Genomic DNA, 26631 nt, shown 5'->3' with positions numbered 1-26631 from the left:
GAATCGCTCTTCAGTTCTCAGAAACTAGCAAGAGGATGTGGCAAGGGAGTGTGAGAGCAGCCCTGCATCTGACACCGAATCCCCCACCCCCACTCCAGCACACCACTTGGCAAGAAAAGAGCCCCTAGGGCCAGTGCCCTTCACCCCACCCAAGATACTTGCTCTTCTCCAGACCAAGGCAGGAGATAAAAAGCCACAAAGCCCCAAGGTTGTGAAACCAGGACTCAGGACCAGGTTGGGGTTGGAGGTTTCCCTCTACTGGAGGCTCAGGGCATAGCACTATATGAATGGAGAGGCTGCTGCCCAGCTGCCCAGCACTCACCACTTCAGTGCCAGTGATCCCTGCCAGCAGCTCTGTGAGCTCATCCCCGGACATGGAGCAGGCACCCAGGCCTTGCACTGCAGCCCCAATGCTGCCCGTGGCGATCATGGATGGCGGGTACATGGCAAAGGTATAATCTTGGAGAGGAGGAAAGGGAACCATGAGATGAGGAAACCTGAAGGATAACAGCCAGCATGGACTTCCGACTCCTCGGAAAGTGCCAGGCAGCATAAGTAGAGCAGAGGACATGCTAGAAAACTCCAGCAGTGGGTGGGGCAAGATATCGGCAAGGGAGGAAGACAGGAAAGAGTATCTTTCCTAGAGATCAGGACCAACTGCCAGTTTCCATAGGTCCAGGGAATAGACAAGACACTCCCTAGTGTGGGAACACAACTAGGGCCAAGAGACAGGGGTTCCGTTCCCAACATGTTCACTGTGGGACCTTGGGCGAGTCACTTCTCTCTATACCCTCGGTGTCCCTCCTACAAACTGGAGGGGTCTGAGATCCCATAGAGCTGATTATGACCTGCTTTTCTGTATCAAGACTGGGGGCTCAGAGGGGATGTAATTTTCACAAATTAATTTTGACAGTATAAACCAGAATCTCCTAGTTACCTCTCACCCTTATAAGTCTAATGATTTTTCCAATTTGGCAAAAATGTGCACAGGGCTCTTACCTGTAGCACAGAGGGCCAAAAAGGTCTGGGCGTGCTTTTTGACCAAGGCCTGTCGGTCACGGGGCAGAGAAAGCCGGTGCAGAATGAGGGCCAGAAAATCATGTGCAATCACAGCAGCCAGGTCCCACTTGAGCTTCCCTAGGACCAGCACCTCCCAGTCCTGGAAAAGGGGGAAAAGGGTGGGGTCAGTGGCTGGAGAAGGGAAAAGGAAGGAGTAAAGCAGAAGTCTCAAAGTCTCATAGGCAGGGAAGCCCATCAAACTTTTAAAGCCCAAGACCTCAGTTTCTGATTTTAGGGCCAGGCACCATGGAGTTCAAGGCAGGGAAGAGGAGAGGCATGTGCTTTGAGCACTTACTGATCATTTACTAGGTGCCAAGACAACATACTTTACATGGATTATCCCTTTTAATCCTGTCTGGTTATGTTTAAGGGGCCAATAATTCAGGCCTTCTCCTGACTTCATTCAGGGCTCTGAGGATTTCTCCAGCCAGGGCTGAAAGACGGAAGCAGCAGATACCACAGCATCACTATGAACTGGGGACTCCTCTGGGATGAAGCAGAGACTCTCCCAACCCCTAGGATTTGTGAAAGGGCAGATCACCACTAGCTTCCCCTGCAACTCTGCATCCCAGCCAAGTCCACACCTCTTGAATCAACAGGAGGGAGTGTGACTCCTCCAATGACAGCCACTGAGCCTTTTCTGAGGTTCCTCAAAGGGGAGATTGCCCAACCCAAGCCACATCCCCTTGGTAGGATATCAGGGACAGGTCCTGAGGTATAGCACCCCACCCCACCCCCTTTAGCTGGAACCCATAGTGCCCCATGCCACTTGACTTTCAGGAGGATAGGCGGAGGCCAAGCTAGACAGGATGGCCCCAAATGATTCCTGAGGGATCAAGTCCTATCCTCACCTACCCAAGCCTACCTGCCAGTACTAGGTTTTGGGAGAAGCCTGGAAGCCTCACCCCAATCCACTCATCATGGGTTCCCAGACCTGGCCCCATTTCTGAGTTGCACACATGAGGATTTCTTCATTGTTTTATCTCAGGAAGGAACTTGTGGGTTTGACTCCTTATTGAGGCAGAAATGGCAACCCCACCCAACCTCTTCCAGGCCCCAGCCACAGCTGTCTCTGTCTTGGCCCCAGCTTAGGTGTCAGCCTCTCAAATCAGTCCCTACCCTCAAAGAGCCCCAGAGAAAACAGCCTGGCCAGAAGTGAGGCAGAGAAATTACAACGCTACTCCCAGTGACTGTCCCAGGAGCCAACTCCTAACTCAGCAGTAAACAGAAGGGACCCAGCTTCTAAGGAAGCATCTGGAAGGCAACTGGGGGTGGGACTCTCCCTATGGGGAGGCAAGGGGTCATGTTTGAGGGAAGGTGGCCACCCTTCCCCATATCCAGGCAACCAGAGAATCCCAGTGTTAATTGGTGGAGAACACACCCCTGCAAGTGCTTAGCTTCAGTGGGTGGCAGCAGCCATCACATCCCTGACTTTTAAGGCAACCTGGTCTAGCTAGAAGACCCAGGTTCTACACTCATCTGCTCAGTGCGATGCTGAGGCAGGGAGCTTTCCCTCCCTCCTTGGGCCTCAGCCTCCTCTGCTGCACACGGATATGGACCAATTGGAGTTCTCAGAGGTCCCTTCCAACCTTGACCTTCTAGGAAGTCTTCTGGGCACTCCACACCCAGCTCAGACAAAGGGAAGAGTACTTTTTGCCTGCACTGAAAAACCCTCATATGTGGGCACACACACCACCTCCATCTTTTCACAAAAAGGAAGTTCCCCTTCTACCTTCCAGCCCCAACCCCTCCAAAAACATCTTGCTCTCTGGCCCTGGAAACTAGCTCCACCTTCAGACTTGCCAAAAACTACCAGATTCATCACAAAGAGCTGTGGAGTCTCCTGGATTCCCAACTCTGGCCTCCTACTCCCATCTCTGAGCTACTTGGCAGGAAGAGGAATCCTGTTCCTCGACTCACAGCAGTCGGGGGCCCCAGTACCCTGGCTTCCCTGCCAGCCAATCACAGCAGCCTGCTTGCTGCCCTCCTCCCTGGGAGATGGGGCCCAGAGACTCCTCTCAGGGTCAGCAGAAGACTTGGCCCGCCACAGAGCAAGGTGGAAGAAAGTGCCAGCTCACCCACCCTCTCCCCCCAGCCCCCTAGGAGACAATCTGCATGTCCTAAATAACCTCTTCCAGATCCAGCAGCTCCCCGGGACTGAGGCTCCTTCTGAGGCGGGACAGAACCGGTGACTTTCCTGCCCTGTCTGAGCCCAGCCCAAGTTTCCAGCAAGAGGCCCAGGGAGCCACTTCCCAAACCACAGGAGTGACAGCAGCTCCCCACAGGGTTATGAAAGACCTTGGTCAGAGAGGGCGGGCCGGGGGAGGGGGCACCATTATCACATCGGAAGCAGCTGCAGCTCACCTCCCTGCCTGTCCCTCAGCTTGGGCCTTTGGCTAAGGGGGGTAGAGGGAGCTGTTTCCACCAGGCCCAAAGCAGCTGCTCCAGTTCCTCAGAATGAGGACAGGAAAGGATTAGGAAGAAGCTGTCTCTTCCGGGATATAAGAGGAAGCAAAGAAGGTGGGATGAAATACATCAGCCCTTCCTTAAAGCAATCAGAGCCTGGCTTTAATTGGCTCTGGGAGGTTTTTCTATCACAAAGTCCACATGAGGATAAAGACTCAACCAAGGCAAACCCCCTCCCCCACATGAAGCACATTCCACTCCCCTACTCCAGTGGGGGTGTGCAGGCATGCCCTTCTGCTGCCAATAAATAACTCATGGTGGCTGCGTAAACCCAGAGGCAAAGTACTAGTGAGTGTAGACATGCAGTTTGACTTGTTGCTATCTGAGGGAAAGACCAGGAAGGAGTGGCATCTCCTGGAGGTCAGGAGGGCGTTTAATGCCTGACTGCAGCTCGAGCCTGGGCGGGAGTGATACTAACCATCACACCACACTGCCCCATCGTTTGTTCCACCCTAATTCCCTTCCCAAAGGTCCTGATCGCCTTGCGCCCTCTCCAGGGAGCAGAAAGCCTCTGATATCTCAAGCGTTCCTTTTCCTGGAAAGTGGGGAGACAGTATGTGTCGGGGGTGGGGGGAGTTACACACGTACCCGCAACTGGCGGGGAGAGACAGCGTGGTCGGTGTAGATGCACAGTTTTTCGATGGTCAGGGGCGTGGTCTCGCGCAGCTTGGAGGCCAGCAGCATGCAGACCGCACCCAGGAGCTGCAACTGCGCCTTTCGGGTGGGGACACAGGACAGGTAGCGATCCAGGTAGTTCATGGCCAGGGGGAAGACTTCCTCCTCACAGCGCTGCTCCTCACATACCTGGGGGAGGGCGCACAGTCACTGCTGGGGCCGAAGCGTGGGGAACACAGCAGCGCGGGGGTGGGGGCGCTGAAGTGAGGTGGGATAGGGAGCAAAAACGGGAGAGAGGGTAAGCTACTTACAGAGACAAGGACCAATAAAGGAGGAGGATGGGCCCTCCCCAAGGTGACGCCCCCCACTTCCTCTGCGCGGCCTCCTCCCCTCTCCCCTTGGTGGGGTGGGGGTGGTAAAGTCAAGGAGCCCTTCCTCAAGAAGGATTCCAAACGGAGACTCCCCTCCCCCACAGCGACGGGAAGTGGGACGCAAGGGTCACCCATGGTAGCCAGAGAGCTGGGACCTCACCCCCATCACCGCCACCACTGCACACACCCGAAGGGAAGGGAGGAGGCTCCTGCCACTGCCTCCCGCACTTTTCATTTCCCTGTCGGCCGGAACAGGGCGCGCGCCACCCCCATCGCCTTCCCCGCCAGAACCCCGCGACAGACACAGGAACCGGCTCCCGGGCGGGGGCGGCCGAGCCCAGGGTTTTCCAGGCGCGCTCTCCGGAGAAGGCCGGGAGGGGGAGGGAAGTGGGAGACGCTGTGAGAAGCCGAAGGGGAGACGATGTCCCTGGTCCCGTTTTCTCGGCCCGAAGAGAGGCACAGTTACGGTGCCAAGTGACTGGCACTCACAGTTGGGAGGAGCCGATTAGGGCTCGGGAAAGCAAGGGAGGCAGCTGGCTAGGGTGCCCTAGTGAAAGGCCAGGCCCCGGGGGTCTTAGCCTCGGAGCATCCTGCAGATTGCTGTGGGGACCGCGATGTCCCGACAGGGCGGCCCCGGTGTGTCCAGACCCGGGAGCGGTGGGGGAGGGGGACGCGTCCGGGCGGTACCTCCAGCATCCAGTAAGCCAGCATCTTCCGCATGTGCGGCTTTATCTCCCGCTGCACGCACTGGAAGTAGGAGGCGCGGGGCACGTAGCGCTCCTCCAGGCGGAGCAGGCTCTGCAGGACACGCTGGTCCCCGAGTAGCCGCGGGTCCGGCCCGGCCCGGGGCGCGTGCCGGGTGCCTTCGCAACACAGCAGCTCCATACTCGGGCAGCGCACAGGCAGGGCGGGAGTGCGGGCTCGCGAGTTTCAAGGCAGGCGACGGGCCGGAGAGCGCGGAGAGCGGGTCTGGCGCTGGCGCTGGCACTGCGCGGCGGATCCCCAGCCCGCCCGCCGCCCGCGCGCGCCGCTTCCCTGACAGGCGCCCCGCCCCTCGCGACGATGTAGCAACCGTGGAATGCTCGGACGTCGCAACGCTCCGAGGGGCGGGGCTGCGGCGCCCCGGACGGAAAGGGCTGGCTGGGCGCTCTCCCCTCCCTCCCGCGGCCCCATTGGGCCGCTGAGCGCAAGCCGGCCGGCTTCCGGGCACTCCGGGCCCTCTGGACCACCGGGTGCAGAGAACTTTCTAGGAGGTGGGCCTCCTACCCACCCACGAGCCCTCCCATTTTGCTTCTCGGACTCTAGTCACCCAGGAAAGAATTTTTCTCCAAAGGTCATTCATTCACTTATTCATTCGTCAAACCCTACTTCACCGGCTGCTTGCTCTAAGGAATGCGATAAATAATGTCAGAGTCAGTTCTTAGTGAACACTGCTCCAAAGCCTCACAATGTAATGACTCACTACATCTTCACGAAAACTCGGAAACCGAGGCAACTGTCATTCGGTTGGCCCGTGGCAGAGCTAGGATTGGGAATCTGGCCTTCTTGCTCCAGATTCTGTGCTCTACACCACTGCTAGTTAAACAGTGATCCCAGACCTGTCCCGTGCATGGTCATCGCCTGGGAGCTGGTTAGAAATGCAGACTCTCAGGCCCACCCCTAACCTGAATCAGAATCTGCATTTTAATTAGATTTCTGTGCACTTTCGTATGAGAGCTTTAGTCTAAATCAGCATATAACAGAACGGAAAGGCCATGGAGTCAAGGCCTCCTCACCTTGTCAAGTTGGTTGCCCAGCTTTGGACAAGCCCCTAAAGTCGGCCTTAGTTTCTGTTTGGAGAAACTGGACGGAAAAACTAGATTGTCACTGAATCAGTTTCTCCCACAGACTCTGAGATCTACCGGTTGCATTTCTTCCACCTCCCAAACTTTTGGTTACTTTGTAGTTGTACCGGAAGCTGGATTCCCTTGACCAAGAAGCAGACAAAAGACCTCCAATAATGCTCCAAATGGGAGGAGGCTATAGAGGATCCCTGCCCTACTGGGGTCCTCCTGACTTAGGAGACACTAAGGAAGTGTCTCTTTCCTTACTAAGGAAGTAACTAGAGAAATGACACTATGTAGAAGATGTAAGTTCTGTGCCAACCATTTTCTGTTAATTATTATTATTATTATTATTTGTTTGAGAGGAAGCCTCACTCTGTTGCTCAAGCTGGAGTGCAGTGGCGCCATCTGGGCTCACTGCAACCTCCACCTCCCATATTCAAGCGATTCGCGAGTAGCTGGGACTACAGGCACGCACCACCATGCCTGGCTAATTTTTGTATTTTTCGTAGAAACGGGGTTTCACTATGTTGGCCAGGCTAGTCTCGAACTCCTGATCTCGTGATCCGCCGGTCTCGGCCTCCAAAAGTGCTGGGATTACAGGTATGAGCCACTGCGCCTGGCCGAATTATTCTTTCTTTTATAATAAATTGTATTGTAGTTTTAATATCATAAAATACTCTTGCATTGTAGAAAACTTCAAAAATGCAGATAAGCCACAAAAAAAGGAAATAATCATTTGCAATTTGCCATCCAGTAATAACCCTTTAATATATCAATGTTTATTTGGTAATCTTTGTTCTATGAATAAACACACATTTTAAATGGAATCATCACAAACTGTTTTGTAAGCTTTTTTCATTAAAAAAAAATACTGTTGGCCGGGCGCGGTGGCTCAAGCCTGTAATCCCAGCACTTTGGGAGGCCGAGACGGGCGGATCACGAGGTCAGGAGATCGAGACCATCCTGGCTAACACGGTGAAACCCCGTCTCTACTATAAAATACAAAAAACTAGCCGGGCGAGGTGGCGGGCGCCTGTAGTCCCAGCTACTCCGGAGGCTGAGGCAGGAGAACGGCCTAAACCCGGGAGGCGGAGCTTGCAGTGAGCTGAGATCCGGCCACTGCACTCCAGCCTGGGCTACAGAGCAAGACTCCGTCTCAAAAAAAAAAAAAAATAAATAAAATAAAAAAAAATACTGTTAACACTTTTCCATGCCATTAAATATTCTAGGACATAATTTGTAATGGGGACATAGTATACCATCAGCTGAATGTACAAAATGTATTTTGACAAACCTGTATTGGTGGAAATTTAAATTATTTCTAGTTCTTCCCTATTAGACACAATACTGTAAAATATTTTTGGGGTGATATCTTTGTGCACACTCATGATTATTTCTAGAAGTGAATTAATTTCTAGAAGTGGAATTTCCCAATCTAAGGTTATGAAACATTCTAAGGCTTTTGATACACTTCTAATTGCCAAATTTTCCTGCTGAATAGTTAAACCAATCTACTCCACCATCATTACATACCTATTTTTCAAAACAACTCTGCCAACTAGAGAGTGAAAGTGGCTTATATTAGTAATAATAAATCTATTTTGGCATATTTTTAGACATTTACATTTCTTATATACATTACCCATTCATGTCCTTAGCTTATTCATTTATAGGGATGTTTGTTTTATTGATTTATAAATGCTCAGCAAATCTCAAAGATATTAACCCTTTTTGTATTTTTGTTTGGTTTTTTAACTTTGTTCATAAAAATTCTTGACATAAATTAATTTTTAAAATCAATATTTTTTAAACTTCTCATTTATAGAAACATGGCACTATGTATAAAAATGTCCCATCAGCCCAGCACTTTGGGAGGCTGAGGCAGGAGGATCACTGGAAGCCAGGAGTTGAAGACCAGCCTGGACAACAAAGCAAGACTCCTATCTCTACAAAAAAAATAAAATAAAATAAGCTGGGTGCAGTGGCACAAGCCTGTAGTCCCAGCTACTAGGGAGACTGAAGCAGGAGGATTGCTTGAGCCCAGGAGTTCAAGGCTGCAGTGAACCATGATGGTACATGACGTGCCTTAACATTTTGTTATCATACATTTTACAAAAACAAAATATTTTAGTTCATTGTTTTGACTAATTTTTGGTTCATGGTGGATTTCTTTCTTTTTTTTTTTAACAAATAGAAGGGTTTTTGTTTGTTTGTTTGGTTGGTTGGTTTTGTTTTTTTTTTTTGACACGGAGTTTTGCTCTTGTTGCCAGGCTGGAGTGCAATGGCACGACCTCGGCTCACTGCAACCTCCGCCTCCCGGTTTCAAGTGATTCTCCTGCCTCAGACTCCTGAGTAGCTGGGATTATAGGTGCCCACCACCCTGCCCGGCTAATTTTTGTATTTTCAGTAGAGATGGGGTTTCACCATGTTGGCCAGGCTGGTCTCAAACTCCTGACCTCAAGTGAGCCACCCCCCTCAGTCTCCCAAAGTGCTGGGATTACAGGCGTTAGGCACCGCACCCGGCCTTTTAGTTGCTGATTTATTAATTGAGGGAGGGCCACACAGACTGACTAGTCCTGAAAGCTGGGTGTAAACCTGCAGTATGGGGACGGGAGCTCCTGGTGAGCAGGACTTTAGGAGAGATACTTCTGCCTCACCCCTGGATGAAACAGCCATACCTAGAGCTAGATCATCCCCGACTTTCAGGGCCAAGGACTGGCCACTGGGGAGGCAGGTGAGCTCAGTGCAGGACCAGCACAAGTTCACCAGTTACCTCCACCTCAAAGAAATAGAGGCTCCTCTTGCTTTTTTTGTCTTTGTTTTTCTAAAAGGAAAACTAAAGACAAAGCAATGACCGGGGCCAATAGTATGAGGCGTTTCCACCCAGGTGCATCCAATTAGAAAAAGTCAATAAAATGGCAAATTGGAGGAGGAGTGGGAATGAAATGTCACAGGCCAAATAAGAAACCCCAAAGAGGAAGGATACATTTTCTTTCTCTTTCCCTTCATCAAAATATCCCTATCTGGGGCAGGCACAGTGGCTCACGCCTGTAATCCCAGCACTTTGGGAGGCCAAGGCGGGATCACCTGAGGTCAGGAGTTCGAGACCAGCCTGGCCAACATGGTGAAACCCCATCTCTACTAAAAATACAAAAAAATTAGCTGGGTGTGGTGTCCCAGTTACTCCGGAGGCTGAGCAGGAGAATCGCTTGAACCCTGGAGCCAGAGGTTGCAGTGAGCCGAGGTCGTGCCATTGCCCTCCAGCCTGGGCAACAAGAGCGAAATTCCGTCTACAAAAAAAAAAAAAAAAAGTCCCCATCTGAGAAGTAAGAGGGTGAACAAGGTGATGGGTGAGGCCCATCACCCCACAGTCCACATGCCATGGCTTAGTTACCTTCAGACCCATGGAGATGCTGGGGAGAGCCAAGCGAGCCATGGGGCTGAGGACCCGGGTGCTAAACAGGGCTCTGGAGTCAGAGACTGCTTTCAATTCAAACCTGGCTCCCCACGTTATGACTTTGAGAGAATTATTGGAACCTCTCTGTTTCCTCTTTTATCCAGTGGGGATAATATAATAGCCCCATAATGATGTTCTGAAAACTAAATGAGCAGAAAACGTCTCACCTGTGCCTGGCACAAAGCAAGCATTCAGAGACAGTAGTTTCTGAAATGATTATTATTATTCCCTTTCTCAAGGAGTACCCTTTCTGTTATGAACATGCATCCATAACCCCTCTAAGAAAAGCAAAAGTTTGAGCAGCAAGAGCCCTACTCCTAGAATTGCATCTCTAGCAAATCCTGATGACCTGGCTTATGACGGTAAACACATGGTCTGGTGTATGGAGAGGACCCTCCAGGGTCTGGAGCCACACCCCTCTGCCACTCCACTCGCTCATTGTGTGACTTTGGCTAAGTTAAACCACCTCTCTGTGCCTGAGTTTCCTTTTCTGAAAATGGTGATAACAGTAGTACTCCCCTGTAGAGCGGTTGTGAGGATGAAATGGGTTGATTTGTTTAAAATACATAGAAGAGTGGCTGGCATGTGGTGAACCCTTTTTCAAAAAGTTGTGATTGTGGGACTCAAAAGCACAAAGTTGGCCGGGCACGGTGGCTCGCACCTGTAATCCCAGCACTTTGGGAGGCCGGGGCAGCAGATCACTTGAGGCCAGGAGTTCGAGACCAGCCTCGCCAACACAATAAAACCCCATCTCTACCAAAAAATATATATATATAAATTAGCCGAATGCAGTGGCAAACGCCTGTAGTCCCAGCTACTTGGGAGGCTGAGGCAGGAGAACTGTTTGAGCCTGGGAGGTGGAGGTTGCAGTGAGCCCAGATCACACTACTGCACTCCACCCTGGGCAACAGAGTGAGACCTGTCTCAACAACAAAAAGCATTAAACCAAACTGCACATAATTTAGTTTTTTTTCTTTGAGAATCAAGGAGCTATCTCAGTGCTTACAGTATTCCAGGTCACTATTACGAGCATCTATAATATTTGTACAATATTTCACATTAATCTTTAAAACTCTTTTTTTTTTTTTTTTTTTTTTTTGAGACGGAGTCTTGCTCTGTCACCCAGGCTGGAGTGCAGTGGCCGGATCTCAGCTCACTGCAGCCTCCGCCTCCCGGGTTCACGCCATTCTTCTACCTCAGCCTCCTGAGTAGCTGGGACTACAGGCACCCGCCACCTCGCCCGGCTAGTTTTTTGTATTTTTTAGTAGAGACAGGGTTTCACCTGTTAGCCAGGATGGTCTCGATCTCCTGACCTTGTGATCCGCCCGCCTCGGCCTCCCAAAGTGCTGGGATTACAGGCTTGAGCCACCGCGTCCGGCCAATCTTTAAAACTCTTTGTTTGTCCACTCCTATCAGTAAAAATTGAGCACTCTTCGGCCGGGCGCAGTGGCTCATGCCTGTAATCCCAGCACTTTGGGAGGCCGAGGTGGGTGGATCACCTGAGGTCAGGAGTTCAAGACCAGCCTGGCCAACATGGCAAAACCTCATCTCTACTAAAAATACAAAAATTGGCCAGGTGCGGTGGCTCACATCTGTAATCCCAGCACTTTGGGAGGCCAAGGTGGGCAGATCACGAGGTCAGGAGATCAAGACCAGCCTGAACAACATGGTGAAACCCCATCTCTACTAAAAATACAAAAAAAATTAGCCACGCATGGTGGCGCACACCTGTAATCCCAGCTACTTGGGAGGCTGAGGAAGGAGAATCACTTGAACCCAGAAGGTGGAGGTTGCAGTAAGCTGAGATCACACCACAGCACTCTAGCCTGGGCAACAGAGTAAGACTCCGTCTAAAAAACAAACAAACAAACAAAAAAAGAAAACCAACCTGGATGGGCATTTAAAATCTCAACACAGCACTTTGGGCAGCACTACCAAAGCAGAACTGGTGTGAACTGACCTGTTTTCAGTTTCCGTTTTACATCGGAGGCTGCCTTCTTGGCAACGTCACAAGGATGTCCAATAGGCCAGTTAAACTCAACTTCTCCAAAACTGACATCCTGATCTTTCCCCAAAAACCTCGCTCTTCCTACACGCTCATCTCAGAAAATGGCAACTCCATCCTTCTAATGGCTCAGGCCAAACACTTGGTGTCATTCCTGACTCCTCTCTCTCAAATCCCACACAATCCCCACACTCTGATCAGCAGATCACAGAGGAGCTATTAATAATTTCAAAATATTTTCAAAATTTACTTTTTTTTCCTCCTTTGTTACCTCCTCTGTCCAAACTCGGTTCTTCCTTGACCTTACTGGTCCTTCACATCCAACCTGCGACCCACTTCTGGTTGATTCTACGTCAAAAATACATCTCCAATCCCTTTCTTTTCTTGATTTCCGATGCTACCCCCTTGGTCCGAGTTGCGTCATCTCTTACCTGGATTACAGTGGTAGCCTCCTGCCAAGTCTCCCTGACCCACCCTTGGCCCTCCAGTCTAGTCTCAACCCATCACTCTCAGTGACCTCTCCATTTCACTTGCCAAAGACCCTGCAGCATCTGTACTTCCACCCCATTTCCAGTACTCTCCCTCACTCTGCTCTGGCCACACTGTTCATGGAACACACCAGGCATACATGTTCTCTTTGCACGTGCTGTTCCATCTGCCTGGAATGTTCTGCCTCCGGATATCCACATGGCCCACTCCCTCACTTCCTTCAGGAAATCCAAAAGTTGTATTCCTCTTACAGCCTTTCCTGGCCATCCTACCTAAATTTTAATGCCAGCTCCCCAGCCCTGACACTTCTTACGCTCTTTCACTGCTTTATTCTTCTGCTTACCACTGATCACTAGTATAGCATATACTTTGCTTGCATATTCTGTTTACAGCTTGTCTACTCCCACACCACACCACCAAAACAGGATGGTATCCAGCTCATAGTAGATGTTCAATACTTTTTTTTTTTTTTTTTTTTTTTTGAGACAGGGTCTCACTGTATTACCCAGGCTGGAATGCAGTAGCATGATAACGACTCACTGCAGCCCCTATCTCCCAGGCTCAAGTGATCTTCCCACCTTAGCTTCCCAAGTAGCTGGGACCATAGGCATACACTACCACATCTGGCTCAATAAATCTGAGTTAATGAATAAAACAAACTGGATATAAGAAAAACACCAGATGGCCGGGCGCAGTGGCTCAAGCCTGTAATCCCAGCACTTTGGGAGGCCGAGACGGGCGGATCACGAGGTCAGGAGATCGAGACCATCCTGGCTAACACAGTGAAACCCCGTCTCTACTAAAATACAAAAAAAAAATTAGTCGGGCGAGGTGGCGGGCGCCTGTACTCCCAGCTACTCGGGAGGCTGAGGCAGGAGAATGGCGTGAACCTGGGAGGCGGGGCTTGCAGTGAGCTGAGATCCGGCCACTGCACTCCAGCCTGGGCAACAGAGCCAGACTCCGTCTCAAAAAAAAAAAAAAAAGAAAAAGAAAAACACCAGCATACATCACATGATAAATGGCAACTCACATGTGGTAAGGGAGCTGTTGGGGCCAGACACAGTAGATAGCACATGTCCCATCCAAAGCCCAAGAGGTACTGCTTAGCTTCAGACTTTTGCTACACCATAGTAATGAGTGTGGCCATAGATTCCCTGTTTCCCCAAGATAATATTTCTTAGATCGGGCACTGTGGCTCACGCCTGCAATCCCTGCACTTTGAGAGGCTGAGTTGAGAGGATCACTGAGGCGAGGGGTTCAAGACCAGCCTAGGCAGCACAGCGAGACCTCACTACTACAAAAGAAAAGAAAAAGTCTGGGTGTGGTGGCTCATGCCTGTAATCACAGCACTTTGGGAGGCTGAGGTGGGTGGATCACTTGAGGCTAGGCGTTCAAGACCAGCCTGGCCAACATGATGGAACCCCATCTCTACTGAAAATACAAAAATTAGCCAGGCATAGTGACACACGCCCGTAATGCAGCTACTCAAGAGGCTGAGGTAGGAGAATCGCTTGAACCCCGGAGGCAGAGGTTCCACCGAACCAAGATTGTGCCACCGCACTCCAGCCTGGGGGACAGAGTGAGACTGCGTCTCAAAAGAAAAGAAATTTCCGCTGGGCGCAGTGGCTCGTGACTGTAATCTCAACACTTTGGGAGGTGGGGACAGAGCAAGACTCCGTCTCAAAACAAAAAAAAAAGAAATTTCTTAAAATATCTATATTACGGCCGGGGGCGGTGGCTCACGCCTGTAATCCCAGCACTTTGGGAGGCCGAGGCGGGCGGATCACGAGGTCAGGAGATCGAGACCATCCTGGCTAACACAGTGAAACCCCGTCTCTACTAAAAATACAAAAAAATTAGCCGGGTGTAGTGGCAGACGCCTGTAGTCCCAGCTACTCAGGAGGCTGAGGCAGGAGAATGGCATGAACCCGGGAGGCGGAGCTTGCAGTGAGCTGAGATCCGGCCACTGCACTCCAGCCTGGGCAACAGAGCAAGACTCCATCTCAAAAAAAAAAAAATTATATATTACTTCAGTTGAAAAACAGTAACAAAACCATACAAGCCATACATGATGAGCCTATATACTGGGTCTGAGGGACAAAAAGCAGTTTGCAATTTCTAGCTTATAAGCTGCTTGGGAAAAGAAACATCAGATACTAGACTGAAACTGTCAAGTCTCTCCTCACAAAATAAGAATACAACCTATATATTTAAGCAGTTGCTTTTTCTTCCTGTTTCTGGCTGTCTGGGTTCTGAAGAAATGAGGCTTTCCTGTTCTGTCATTCTGCTTGAGATTCCTGTTCCACAGGTAAGACTGAGGTGCACACAGGGCCTCAGGTGTGGAAGGGTAATCTGCTACAGCAATATACTTGCAAAGAGAGACCTGTCTTTGGTTCTCAGCTGGCAAGCATTCCTCATTCTAGGCAGGAGATAGCACTGGCATTGGTTTGGCACAGTCATTAAGTAAGTGAGCTCTCGATTTAGGTTGATGCCCAGCTCTGCTATTTGCCAGCTGTGTGATTGTGTGATCCTGAGCAGGTTACTTAACTTTTCTGTCCCAGGCTTCTCATTTGCAAACGGGGGATGTTAACAACTCCTATTTCATATGGTGAATGAAGGGATTAATATGGGAAAAGTACCCTCAGCCGTCCTAGGCTCATAGTAGGTGGTCAATAAAGATAGCTGTGATCATTAACAATCAGGTGCCTTATCACGTGCCTTCCACACATCCAGCAGCCCTGGGACATGCTGGACATGGGTCGGAGATGAGAAGCTTCCCTTTTTTTCTTTTTTTTTTTTTCTTTGAGACGGAGTCTCACTGTGTCGTCCAGGCTGGAGTGCAGTGGTGCGATCTCAGCTCACTGCAAGCTCTGCTTCCCGGGTTCACGCCATTCTCCTGCCTCAGCCTCCCGAGTAGCTGGGGCTACCGGCACTCACCACCATGCCTGGCTAATTTTTTGTATTTTTAGTAGAGACGGGGTTTCACCGTGTTAGCCAGGATGGTCTCGATCTCCTGACCTCGTGATCCGCCTGCCTCGGCCTCCCAAAGATCTGGGATTATAGGCGTGAGCCACCGCGCCGGGCCAAGAAGCCTCCCTTTTAAGCTTCCAGTCTAAAGCGCCTGATATGATGATCCTCCACAACGCAGGAATCCTAAGATGTCATGAAGACAGAAGACTTTTACATGGGCATTTGCAACACTCATCAGAAGTAGGCAGGGTGGTTTGAGGGATAGGAAGGGTGGGCTGTCCTGGGACTGGTGGGGATTGGTGGTTCTGATCACCTGAATTCCATGAAACAGTCATGGTGGCAGAAATGGGATTGCAGGAGCTTAGAGAGTAAGTGGGAGTACGGAGAGAGAAGCAGGAAGAGGGCATCCAGAGAAAGTTCAGGTGGGGGGTCAGGAGTAGTATGTCCCCAGTGTGGCACAACACCCCTGGTAGCACACCAGAGCAATAATAGTAATAATACTATTAGGTAGTAATAATATTAGATCCCACTTATTATTATTTTTTTAATTTTCTGAGACAGAGTCTTGCTCTGCAATTCTCCTGCCTCAGCCTCCCAAGTAGCTGGGATTACAGGCGCTCGCCACCATGCCCAGCTAATTTTTTTTTTTTTTTTTTTTTTTTTGTATTTTTAGTAGAGATGGGGTTTCACCAGGTTGGTCAGGCTGATCTTAAACTTCTGACCTCAGGTGATCTGCCAGCCTTGGCCTCCCAAAGTGCTGGGATTACAGGCATGAGCCACCAGGCCTGGCCTAGATCCCTCTTGTTAAGTGCTTTCTCCTAGCCAGTCACTGAGAGCTGTACCACACCTGTTCTGTGAGGTTGAGGTGGTATTATTCTCCTTCCATTACCGATAGAAAAAAGAGAGACACAAAGGGGTTAGGTGACACCCAGTGCCAGCCATACAACTAGCAAGTGTCTGTCTCAATTTGGGCTTCCCAGAAGCAGACCTTGAGACAAGGATTCAAGTGAAATAATTTACCTGAGAGGCGATTCCATGAAGCAGCTAAAGCGGGTGGAGAAATGAGCGGGGAAGGGACAGAGGCCAGTGAAGACTGCGTTATTGTTAACCATGGTGGACAAATGGAGCTCAATCCTGCCTTGGAATTAGGAGACAATCAAAAGTGCATGCTTGACCGCTACTGTACCTGAGGGGTGGGGAAGCAGGGAGATTTGTCTACCAATCCCCAACAGCCATTGTATGAGGGCTGCTTGGGGATGGTGGAGGAGTGGAATTAATTCCCCAGTACTTCCAGCCTTTTTGTGGGAGGGCATGATGGACTCTGATAGTCAGAACAAGCCCTCAAGCAAAGTGACAGTGCCAGCAACTTGGAAGTGAGGCTGGTGCACTCTCAAACGCTAAGTGCCATGGACACCTGGGTGGAGACCAACTGCATGTGCTACAGTGGCAGAGCTGGGACTCCAACCAAGGTAATCAAATGCCAGAGCCCACGTTCTAAGCCCAAATAAATACCTTACGCTCATTTTAAAGTGTGAGTGTGAGTGTGTGTGTGTGTGTGAGAGAGAGAGATATGAAACCTGGGATTTCATCAAGTTTCTTCTTAATGAATAATTTTTATTTTTTAAATATTCCATAGACAATAGCAGAGGGGGCACAAGGATGTGGCAGTTGTGAGGGGTGGCCAATGACAGGCACTGGGAATTGATGGAAGACAAATAAAAGTGCAAAATAGGCTGGGTGCGGTGGCTCACGCCTGTAATCCCAGCACTTTGGGAGGCCGAGCCAGGCGAAATCACCTGAGGTCAGGAGTTCAAGACCAGGCTGGCCAACATGGTGAAACCCCGTTTGTACTAAAAATACAAAAATTCGCCAGGTGTGATGGTGTGTGCCTATAATCCCAGCTACTTGGGAGGCTGAGTCAGGAAAACTGCTTGAACCCAGGAGGCAGAGGTTGCAGTGAGCCGAGATGGCACCTCTATACTCCAGTCTGGTGACAGAGTGAGACTCCACCTCAAAAAAAAAAAAAAAAAAAAAGCAAAACATTGAGTCTGAAGACTTCGACTTGAGTCCCAGGACCTGGCTCTGTCCCAACTATATATACACAACTGGGCAAGTGTGTCAAAGCCTGTCAAAGGGGGATAACAAGACTGCTTAGAGGGTGGCTCTAGGACTGGATGAGATAATGCATGAGTTAAAAAGCACTAAGTAAACTGTGCAGTGGTAGGTAAATCCAAGGGTTTTGAGTGCCCAAGGAATCTCATGGAGAACCAGTAAGAATGGGGACCCCCATTTTGCCCTTCCTTGTGTGACCCAACAGACCCCTCCCACCTTCACCACTCCAGGCTCTCTGTTGTGATGAGAACCCAGGTTTTGTTGAGCTATCAGGTGGTGTGTTTCAGGGGAGGTCAGGGACTCCCTGGTCTTGGAGGTTGAATCCAAGTTACTCCAAACCAAATCACAGTAATTCCACAAGTGGTTTAGGAATGGGCACTTGCTGTAAATCTGACCAATCAAGTGTGGAGGTGAGTCTGCTAAAGGACTTCCATCAATGGGGCACGGGAGGAACACAGCTTCTTTCCTGCTCTGTGTGAGAATGGAGGAAGACATGCTCATATTACTGAATACTTACTATGTGCCAGGCACTATTTTAAGAGTTTGGAAAAGAAAAAATAAAAAACTCATTTTAAAAAAATGTTTGTTGGCCGGGAGCAGTGGCTCACGCCTTTAATCCCAGCACTTTGGGAGGCCGAGGCTGGTGGATCACTTGAGGCCAGGAGTTCGAGACCAGCCTGACCAACATGGCAAAACCCCATCTCTACTAAAAATACAAAAATTAGACCGGTGTGGTGGTGTGCACCTATAGTCCCAGCTACTCCAGAGGCTGAGGCAGGAGAATCACTTGAACCTGGAAAGTGGAGGTAAGCTGAGATTGCGCCACTGCACTCCAGCCTGGGGTACAGAGCAAGATTCCGCCCTAAAAGAAAAAAAAAGCCAGGTGCAGTGGCTCATGCCTGTAATCCCAGCACTTTGAGAGGCTGAGGCAGGCGAATCACGAGGTCAGGAGTTCAAACCAGCCTGGCCAACATGGTGAAACCCCATCTCTACTAAAAATACAAAAAATTAGCCAGGTATTGTGGCGTGCGCCTGTAATCCCAGCTACTCGGAAGGCTGAAGCAGGAGAATTACTTGAATCCTGGAGGCGGAGGTTGCGGTGAGCGGAGAATAGCACCATTGCACTTCAGCCTGGGTGACAGAGCAAGACTCCGTCTCAAAAAAATAAATAAATAAAATAAAAATTTTTTGTTGTTATTGTTTAGAGATGGAGGGGGCTTCACCATGTTGCCTAGGCTGGTCTTGAAGTCCTGGCCTCCAGTGATCCTTCTGCTTCCACCTTCCAAAGTGCTAGGATTACAGATGTGAGCCATCGTGCCTAGCCTCATTAATTTAATCCATATAATAGTAAACTTCTGAATTAAAGTGTTATTATCCCATTTTACAGAGAGATTAAGCAATTTACTCAATTGTCCTACAGTGATGGGCTTTGGAACCAAGTTTGGCATGTAAAATCAACACGCTTAACTACTGTGCTGTGATGCCTGGAGCAGCTGCAGCCATCTTGCAATAATGAAAGAAGGAGCTGCCACCTGAGAATGACTGGAATGAATTTCCCTCCCTGATGATGTTGAGCTGCTGAATTAACCAATCCTGAACCACCTACCTCTGGACTTTTTGTGATGTATGAAATATATAAAATTTTCCTTATTGTTTAAGCTATGTTTACCCCTCAAGTTAAGTATCTTTACTGTCTCTACTTTCTCTACTAACACCCACCTGATGGGGCAACCTTCAATAGCAAACAGGCAGAGTTCTCCCAAACATTCAAGAAAGAAGTAATTTCAATCTTACACAAAAGCTTTCAGAGAATATAAAGAGAGGTTCACTTCAAATCATTTTTTTTTTTTTTTTTTTTGAGGCGGAGTCTGGCTCTCTTGCCCAGGCTGCAGTGCAGTGGCCGGATCTCAGCTCACTGAAAGCTCCGCCTCCCAGATTCACGCCATTCTCCTGCCTCAGCCTCCCAAGTAGCTGGGACTACAGGCGCCTGCCACCTCGCCCGGCTAGTTTTTTGTATTTTTTAGTAGAGACGGGGTTTCACTGTGTTAGCCAGGATGGTCTCGATCTCCTGACCTCGTGATCCGCCCGTCTCGGCCTCCCAAAGTGCTGGGATTACAGGCTTGAGCCACCGCGCCCGGCCTTTCAAATCATTTTTAATGTAATGATTCCAAAACCCAACAAGAACAATATGTGAAAAAAATTACACTTATGAACATGGATGCAAAATCCTAAGCAAAATATTAGCAAACTGATTCCAGCCAATAAGTAAAAAGGGTAATATGTTGTGATTAAGTTGACTGTATACCAAACTGCATGTTATATTTATTATTTTGAAAAAAATCAGTATAATTGATCACACTAACAGATTAAAGAGGGAAAATCACATGACTACATCAACAGATACCTAAAAAGTGTTTGATGGAAGTCAACATCCATTCATAAGAAAAAACTCTTGACAAAGCAGGGACAAATGGGAACTTACCTAGTCTTACATAGGGTGCTACTGAAACCCCACAGCAAACATCTTAGTGGTGATACATTAAAAGTAAACCAGGCAAGCCAGAATGGTGACCCTATCTCTACAAAAAAAAAAAAAATAGCCAAACTGTAATCCCAGCACTTTGGGAGGCTAAGGAGGCAGGAGGATTGCTTGAGGCCAAGAGTTTGAAACCAGCCGGGGCAACAAAGTGAGACCCTGTCTCTACAAAAAAATTAAAATTAAAATTAAAAATTAGCCAAGTAGGCCGGGCGCGGTGGCTCAAGCCTGTAATCCCAGCACTTTGGGAGGCCGAGGCGGGTGGATCACGAGATCAGGAGATCGAGACCATCCCTGGCTAACATGGTGAAACCCCATCTCTACTAAAAATACAAAAAACTAGCCGGGCGTGGTGGCGGGCGCCTGTAGTCCCAGCTACTCGGAGGCTGAGGCAGGAGAATGGCGTGAACCCAGGAGGCGGAGCTTGCAGTGAGCCGAGATCGCGCCACTGCACCCCAGCCTGGGCGACACAGCGAGACTCCGTCTCAAAAAAAAAAAAAAAAAATTAGCCAAGTGTGGTGGCACATGCCTGTAGTCCCAGCTACATGGGAGGCTGGGGCAGGAAGATTGCTTATGCCTAGGAGGTCAAGGCTGCAGTGAGCTGTGATTGCACTTGGGCAACAGAGCGAGGCCCTATCTCAAAAGAAAATAAAAAATTCAACTTGAGAAAGGTGATCAAATAAAAATTTTAAATATATATATATTTAAATGGAGGGCTGGGCACAGTGGCCTGTAATCCCAGCACTTTGGGAGGCCGAGGCGGGTGGATCACCCGAGGTCAGGAGTTATAGACCAGCCTGCCCAACATGATGAAACCCCGTCTCTACTAAAAATACAAAAATTAGCCGGACGTGGTGGCGGGCACCTGTAATCTTAGCTACTTGGGAAGCTGAGGCAAGAGAATCACTTGAACCCAGGAGGCAGAGGTTGCAGTGAGCTGAGATTGTGCCACTGCACTCCAGCCTGGGCAACAGAGCAAGACTGCGTCTCAAAAAAAAAAAAAATTAAAATAAATAAATAAATGTAAACCAGACAAGTGCCAAACATGCCAGTTCATTGGGCAGAACTAGGGCCTTTAGAAAGGTCTGGGAAAGACCATGAGGTGCTGGCTCCTCCTTCATTACCAACCAGAATTTTCCTGGTACTAAGCAAGGCCGATCCTCAACGTTCTAAAGGTACCATCATATTCCCACCCAGTTCGCAACTTACACATGTTTATGTATGGCACCATCTTTCTTTTTTTTTTTTTTTTTTTTTGAGACGGAGTCTGGCTCTGTCGCCCAGGCTGGAGTGCAGTGGTGTCATCTGGGCTCACTGCAAGTTCCGCCTCCTGGGTTCAAGTGATTTTCCTGTCTCAGCCTCCCGAGTAGCTAGGACCACAGGTGCCCACCACCACGCCCAGCTAATTTTTTGTATTTTTAGTAGAGATGGGGTTTCACCGTATTAGCCAGGATGGTCTCGATCTCCTGACCTCGTGATCCGCCCACCTCGGCCTCCCAAAGTGCTGGGATTACAGGCGTGAGCCACCGCGCCTGGCCCGGCATCATCTTTCTTTAGTCCTCAGATTTTAAACCCTTTACAGCAAAGAAGAATGGATTTCTCTGAGGAATCTGATAGCATGACCTAAATCTGATTGCCCTCTGGAAAACTGAAATTTATTTGAAGTCTAAATATTCTGCCTTAGAAACCTATATACATCTTGGATTCTGGCCCATAATATAGCCCTAATTGTTGTAATATAAAAACAATGGTTTAAGTTACTATGGTTAAGGAAAAGTTAACTCCACACAAACAACTGGCAGAAGGAGTTTTCCTAGGGGTTTTCAAACCCTCCTTTGAAAGACTGGGCCTATATTACTGTTGCAAAAGCCTCCCAGAGAGCCTCATCTTCACACTGCTTCCAGATAGATCCAGATCAATGGCCCAAGGCCATCAGATTAATCTCTCACAGACACTCCTTTCATCTTAAGTCCAAGGACCTGCTTATCGGTTAAATTTAAAAGACAACCAGCCTGGCTTTCAAAGTTCGCCTTCAAGAAGAGGCCCCAGCTGCCCTATCCAATTTTATCTCAGCCCTAGCACTCCAGCTCACCTCTGGGCCTTATCACCCACCACTGGCATCCTGCTCCTTTCTCCAAATCCAGCCTCTTCCCTTAAGGCCTAGGTCCTGGCCCATCTCTTCCATGAAGCTATGAGGGTATGGAATTGAGAGATTACAGAAATTTAGGGCCAGAAGGATCAATGACGCTTAAGGGCATACATCCACTTAATGGTTGTTCTAAACAATTCTCCTTGTTTCCTGTGAATAAATCCTATTTTCTCCCAAAAGGATGGAAATTCCTGGGGGAAGGCACCACATCTTTGTAGTTCCAAAGGTTAACCTGCTGGAAGAGGTACACTGCATGATGTGTGCTTTGATTCCTGCCCCCCTGCTCAGGCAATTCCCCTCTTTGGATAGTCTTTCCCCAACCTATTGTCAGCCATTCACAGTTCCAGATTCCTCTCACTGTAGGTTATTTGCTTCCATTTTATTTATTTTTGTTTTTTTAAATTTTTTTTTGCAGAGATGGGGTCTATATTGTCCAAACTGGTCTCGAACTCCTGGCCTCAAGCAATCCTCCTGCCTCGGCTTTCCAAAGTGCTAGGATTACAGGTATGAGCCACCAATCTTTACCTTACTTTATCTTTATTTATTATTATTATTATTGAGACAGAATCTCTCTCTGTTGCCCAGGCAGACAGACCAGTGGTGCAATCTCAGCTCACTGCAACCTCCACCTCCCGGTTCAAGTGATTCCCTGCCTCAGTCTCCTCAGTAGCTGGGACTATAGTTGCACGGCACCATGCCCAGCTAATTTAAGTATTTTTAGTAGAGACGGGTTTTCACCATGTTGGCCAGGCTGGTCTCGAACTCCTGACTCCAAGTGATCCGCCCGCCTTGGCCTCCCAAAGGGCTGGGATTACAGGCGTGGGCCACCAGGCCCAGCCTACTTTTTCATTTTTAAATTGTCATTAGTGTTGTTACAGCATGGAGCAAAAAATATATATTTACATTTTTAGCAAAGAGCCATACTTCCCCTAAACTCAAAAACCCCTGCTAGGTGAGTCATTCTATTCTGTACAGTAGAATTTGTATCATCCATTCACTTAGTCCACAGACCTTTATTGAGACCCTGTCAAACACAAGATATACCCGGGGCCACAAACAATACAAAGACAAATAAAACAGTTCTTTTCTCTTAAAGAGAATACAATCTCCTGGGGGAATTTAGATGTACTTTGCTTTCCTTCTTAATAATTTACCTTTACTTGATTCTTTAATTGACTCAAGTATGTGGGTTTGGGGCTTTGACTCATCATGTGGCCAGAAAGTTCCCTGAAATCAGGAATTGAATCTTCTAATTGTTTGGTATCTAGGTAGGGTAAGAATATGTTCCAGTTAATGTCAGTCGTGTTGGCAGATTTATTAATGGTGCACCCTTTCACTCTCAGAAGCGTCTCAGTTCAGAAACAAGTGTTGGTCATGATGTGGAGAAACTAGAACATTCACACACTGCTGGTAAAATGTAAAATGGTATTGCTACTTCAGAAAACAGTTCTGCAGTTCCTCAAAATGTTCAACAGAGTTACCACCTAACCTAGCAATTCCACTTCTAGGTATACACCATGAAAAATAAAAACATACATCCACACAAAAACTTTTTTTTTTTGAGGCAGAGTCTCGCTCTGTCGCCCAGGCTGGAGTGCAGTGGTGCGATCTCAGCTCACTGCAAGCTCCGCCTCCCGGGTTCATGCCATTCTCCTGCCTCAGCCTCCCGAGTAGGTGGGACTACAGGCACCCGCCACCACACCAGGCAACAGAGCGAGACTCCGTCTCAAAAAAAAAAAAAAAAAAGGAAACAACCCAACATTTGTGGACATATGAATAAATGAACATAATATGGCATATGCATACAGTGGAATATCATTTAGCCATAAAAAGGAGTGCAGTACTGATGCATGCATGCTTAACTTTTCTAATTTTTCTGTATTTTTTTTTAGTAAAGATTGTGTTTCACCATGTTAGCCAGGATGGTCTCAATCTCCTGACCTCATGATCCACCTGCCTCAGCCTCCCAAAGTGCTGGGATTACAGGCGTGAGCCACCACACCCAACCCATGCAAAAACTTTTATACAAATGTCAGAGGATTGGCCAGGCGCGGTGGCTCACGCCTGTAATCCCAGCATTTTGGGAGGTTGGTGGATCACCTGAGGTCAGGAGTTCGAGACCAGCTAGACCAACATGGAGAAACCCCATTTCTACTAAAAACACAAAATTAGCCAGGCGTGGTGATGCATACCTGTAATCAATCCCAGCTATTCGGGAGGCTGAGGCAGGAGAATGGCCTGAACCCAGGAGGTGGAGGGTGCAGTGAGCTTGAGATTGCCCATTGCACTCCAGCCTGGGCAATAAGAGCAAAACCCCATCTCAAGAAAAAACAAAAAGCAAAGCAAAACCAAACAAACAAATGTCAGAAGATCATTATTCATAATGGCCAAAAATGGAAACAACCCAGGTCAGGCACGGTGGTTCATGCCTGTAATCCCAGCACTTTAGGAGGCTGAGGTGGGCAGATCACAAGGTCAGAAGATCGAGACCATCCTGGCCAACATGGTGAAAACCTGTCTCTACTAAAAATACAAAAAATTAGCTGGGCGTGGTGGCGTGTGTCTGTAATCCCAGCTACTCGGGAGGGAGGCTGAGGCAGGAGAATTGCTTGAACCAGGGAGTTGGAGGTTGCAGTAAGCCGAGATTGTGCCACTGCACTCCAGCCTGGGTGACAGAGTGAGACTCCGTCTCAAAAAATAAATAAATAAATAAAAAATCAGGCCAGGTGCGGTGGCTCACGCCTGTAGTCCCAGCACTTTGGGAGGCTGAGGTGGGTGGATCACGAGGTCAGGAGTTCGAGACCAGCCTGGCCAATATGGTGAAACCTCATTTCTACTAAAAATACAAAAATTAGCTGGGCGTGGTAGTGGGCACCTGTGGTCCCAGCTGCTTGGGAGGCTGAGGCAGGAGAATAGCTTGAACCCGAGAGGCAGAGGTTGCAGTGAGTTGAGATTGCGCCACTGCACTCCAACCTGGGCAACAGAGCAAGACTCCGTCCGTCTCAAAAAAAAAAAAAAAAAGAAAACAACCCAACATTTGTGGACATATGAATAAATGAATATAATATGGCATATGCATACAGTGGAATATCATTTAGTCATAAAAAGGAGTGCAGTACTGATGCATGCATGCTTAACTTTTAGTAGATATTTATATTGGCAAAAATCTGATACATGGTGGATGGATGGACAGAGTCTTGCTCTGTCGCCCAGGCGGATGGTGTAAGCTTGAAGCAACTCAAGATTCAGAGAGCAAATTATACCCATTCCTTCAAACAAGACGTTCTCCATAAAAGGGTGGCCTCAAAGTCCAAGCAAAGCAGGGGACAACGATCACCACTGCCACCCATGCTGTTCAGTCATTCAATCCCCTTGCTAGTGTTCTGTGCCTCACAGTGCACAGCCCTGGGCTGAGCTTCCTGGAGAATAATGGGGGAGAAGTCAGGATCTCCACTTTCAGGAGTTTCCCCTCAGCAGAGGGAAGCTGGTCATGTGCAGAGGAAGAAGACAGCACACACAAAGGCCACGGAAAGAAGCGCAGGCTGAGCAGAAGCGCCCCTAGTTTCTGAGCAGATAATTCAGGGGAGGTCAACTCTGCTGTCCCCATGAGATGTGGGGACATCAGATGCTGAGCCCTGTCAAACAATCCCAGCAATGCCTTCATCAAAACAGTCTTTGTGGCCGGGCGTGGTGGCTCACGCCTGTAATCCCAGCACTTTGGGAGGCTGAGGTGGGCGGATCATCTGAGGTCAGGAGTTCCAGACCAGCATGGCCAGTCAAGTGTTGTGGCTCACACCTGTAATCCCAGCACTTTGGGAGGCTGAGGCAGGTGGATCACAAGGTCAGGAGTTCGACACCAGCCAGGCCATCATGGTGAAACCTTGTCTCTACTAAAAATACAAAAATTAGCTGGGCATGGTGGCAGGTGCCTGTAATCCCAGCTACTCACGACGCTGAGATGGGAGAATTGCTTGAACCCGGGAGGCAGAGGTTGCAGTCAGCTGAGATTGTGCCACTGCACTCCAGCCTGGGTGACAGAGCAAGACTCTGTCTCAAAAAACAACAACAATAAAAACAACAACAACAACAACAGTCCTCACTTAGCCTTCCCAACTGCTCCTCCACAGCTCCTTCATTGCGTCCCTCTAGATAAGCCAAGTCCCTGTCTGCTCATACACCTCCTCTATTCCTTCAGCCTCAGCTTTGACATTTCTCCAGCTCTACCCTCCACCCCAAACTCCCAGCCCACATCCCCACCTGGATGTCACACCCGTTACCTCGAACTCAAGATGCTCAAATCCTGTCCCTGTCCCTTCTCTTGTGTATTGTTTGTCAGTTAACAGTGATCTGCTGAGTCACCCAAGCTGAAAATGCTGACATCATTCTTTCTCAACTCCTCCTGCTCCTACAGTTTCCACATCAACCTGTAAGCAGGACCTGTCATCAATACTTCCAAAATATCTCTGGAACCTGGTCCTTCCACTCAGTGCTCAGGTGCTCCCATCTAATACTTGGACTCCCGCAATAGCCTCTCTTCCACCAGTTACCCTCTCTAACCTGTGCTCCCCACAACTGC

At 48.8% G+C, this 26631-nt stretch overlaps 1 protein-coding gene across 5 annotated transcripts in view; it reads right to left on the bottom strand.

Annotated features, from left to right (window-relative positions):
- The window catches only part of LOC105489611 (cyclin D3), a 127282-nt gene that overhangs the window by 1275 nt on the left and 99376 nt on the right, over positions 1 to 26631 (bottom strand). The window contains exons 1-5 of one of the 5 annotated variants that reach the window (XM_071097061.1): positions 5199 to 5525; positions 4699 to 4908; positions 4114 to 4329; positions 1000 to 1159; positions 323 to 459 (exon numbers count right to left, since the gene is read on the bottom strand). In XM_071097061.1, coding sequence (XP_070953162.1) covers positions 323 to 459; positions 1000 to 1159; positions 4114 to 4329; positions 4699 to 4908; positions 5199 to 5396 — 921 coding nt within the window. In that variant the 5' untranslated portion in view covers positions 5397 to 5525. Of the gene's footprint in view, positions 1 to 322; positions 460 to 999; positions 1160 to 4113; positions 4330 to 4698; positions 4909 to 5198; positions 5553 to 26332; positions 26354 to 26631 lie in introns of those variants that run through there. The other 4 variants (XM_071097060.1, XM_011754546.3, XM_011754548.2 and 1 more) reach the window with 4 other exon arrangements.

Source organism: Macaca nemestrina, chromosome 5 (assembly GCF_043159975.1).
Source record: "Macaca nemestrina isolate mMacNem1 chromosome 5, mMacNem.hap1, whole genome shotgun sequence".
In the NCBI taxonomy this organism is placed as follows: Eukaryota; Metazoa; Chordata; class Mammalia; order Primates; family Cercopithecidae; genus Macaca; species Macaca nemestrina.
The sequence above is the reverse complement of the archived record's forward strand: the minus strand, read 5'-3'. Positions and strand labels throughout refer to the sequence as shown.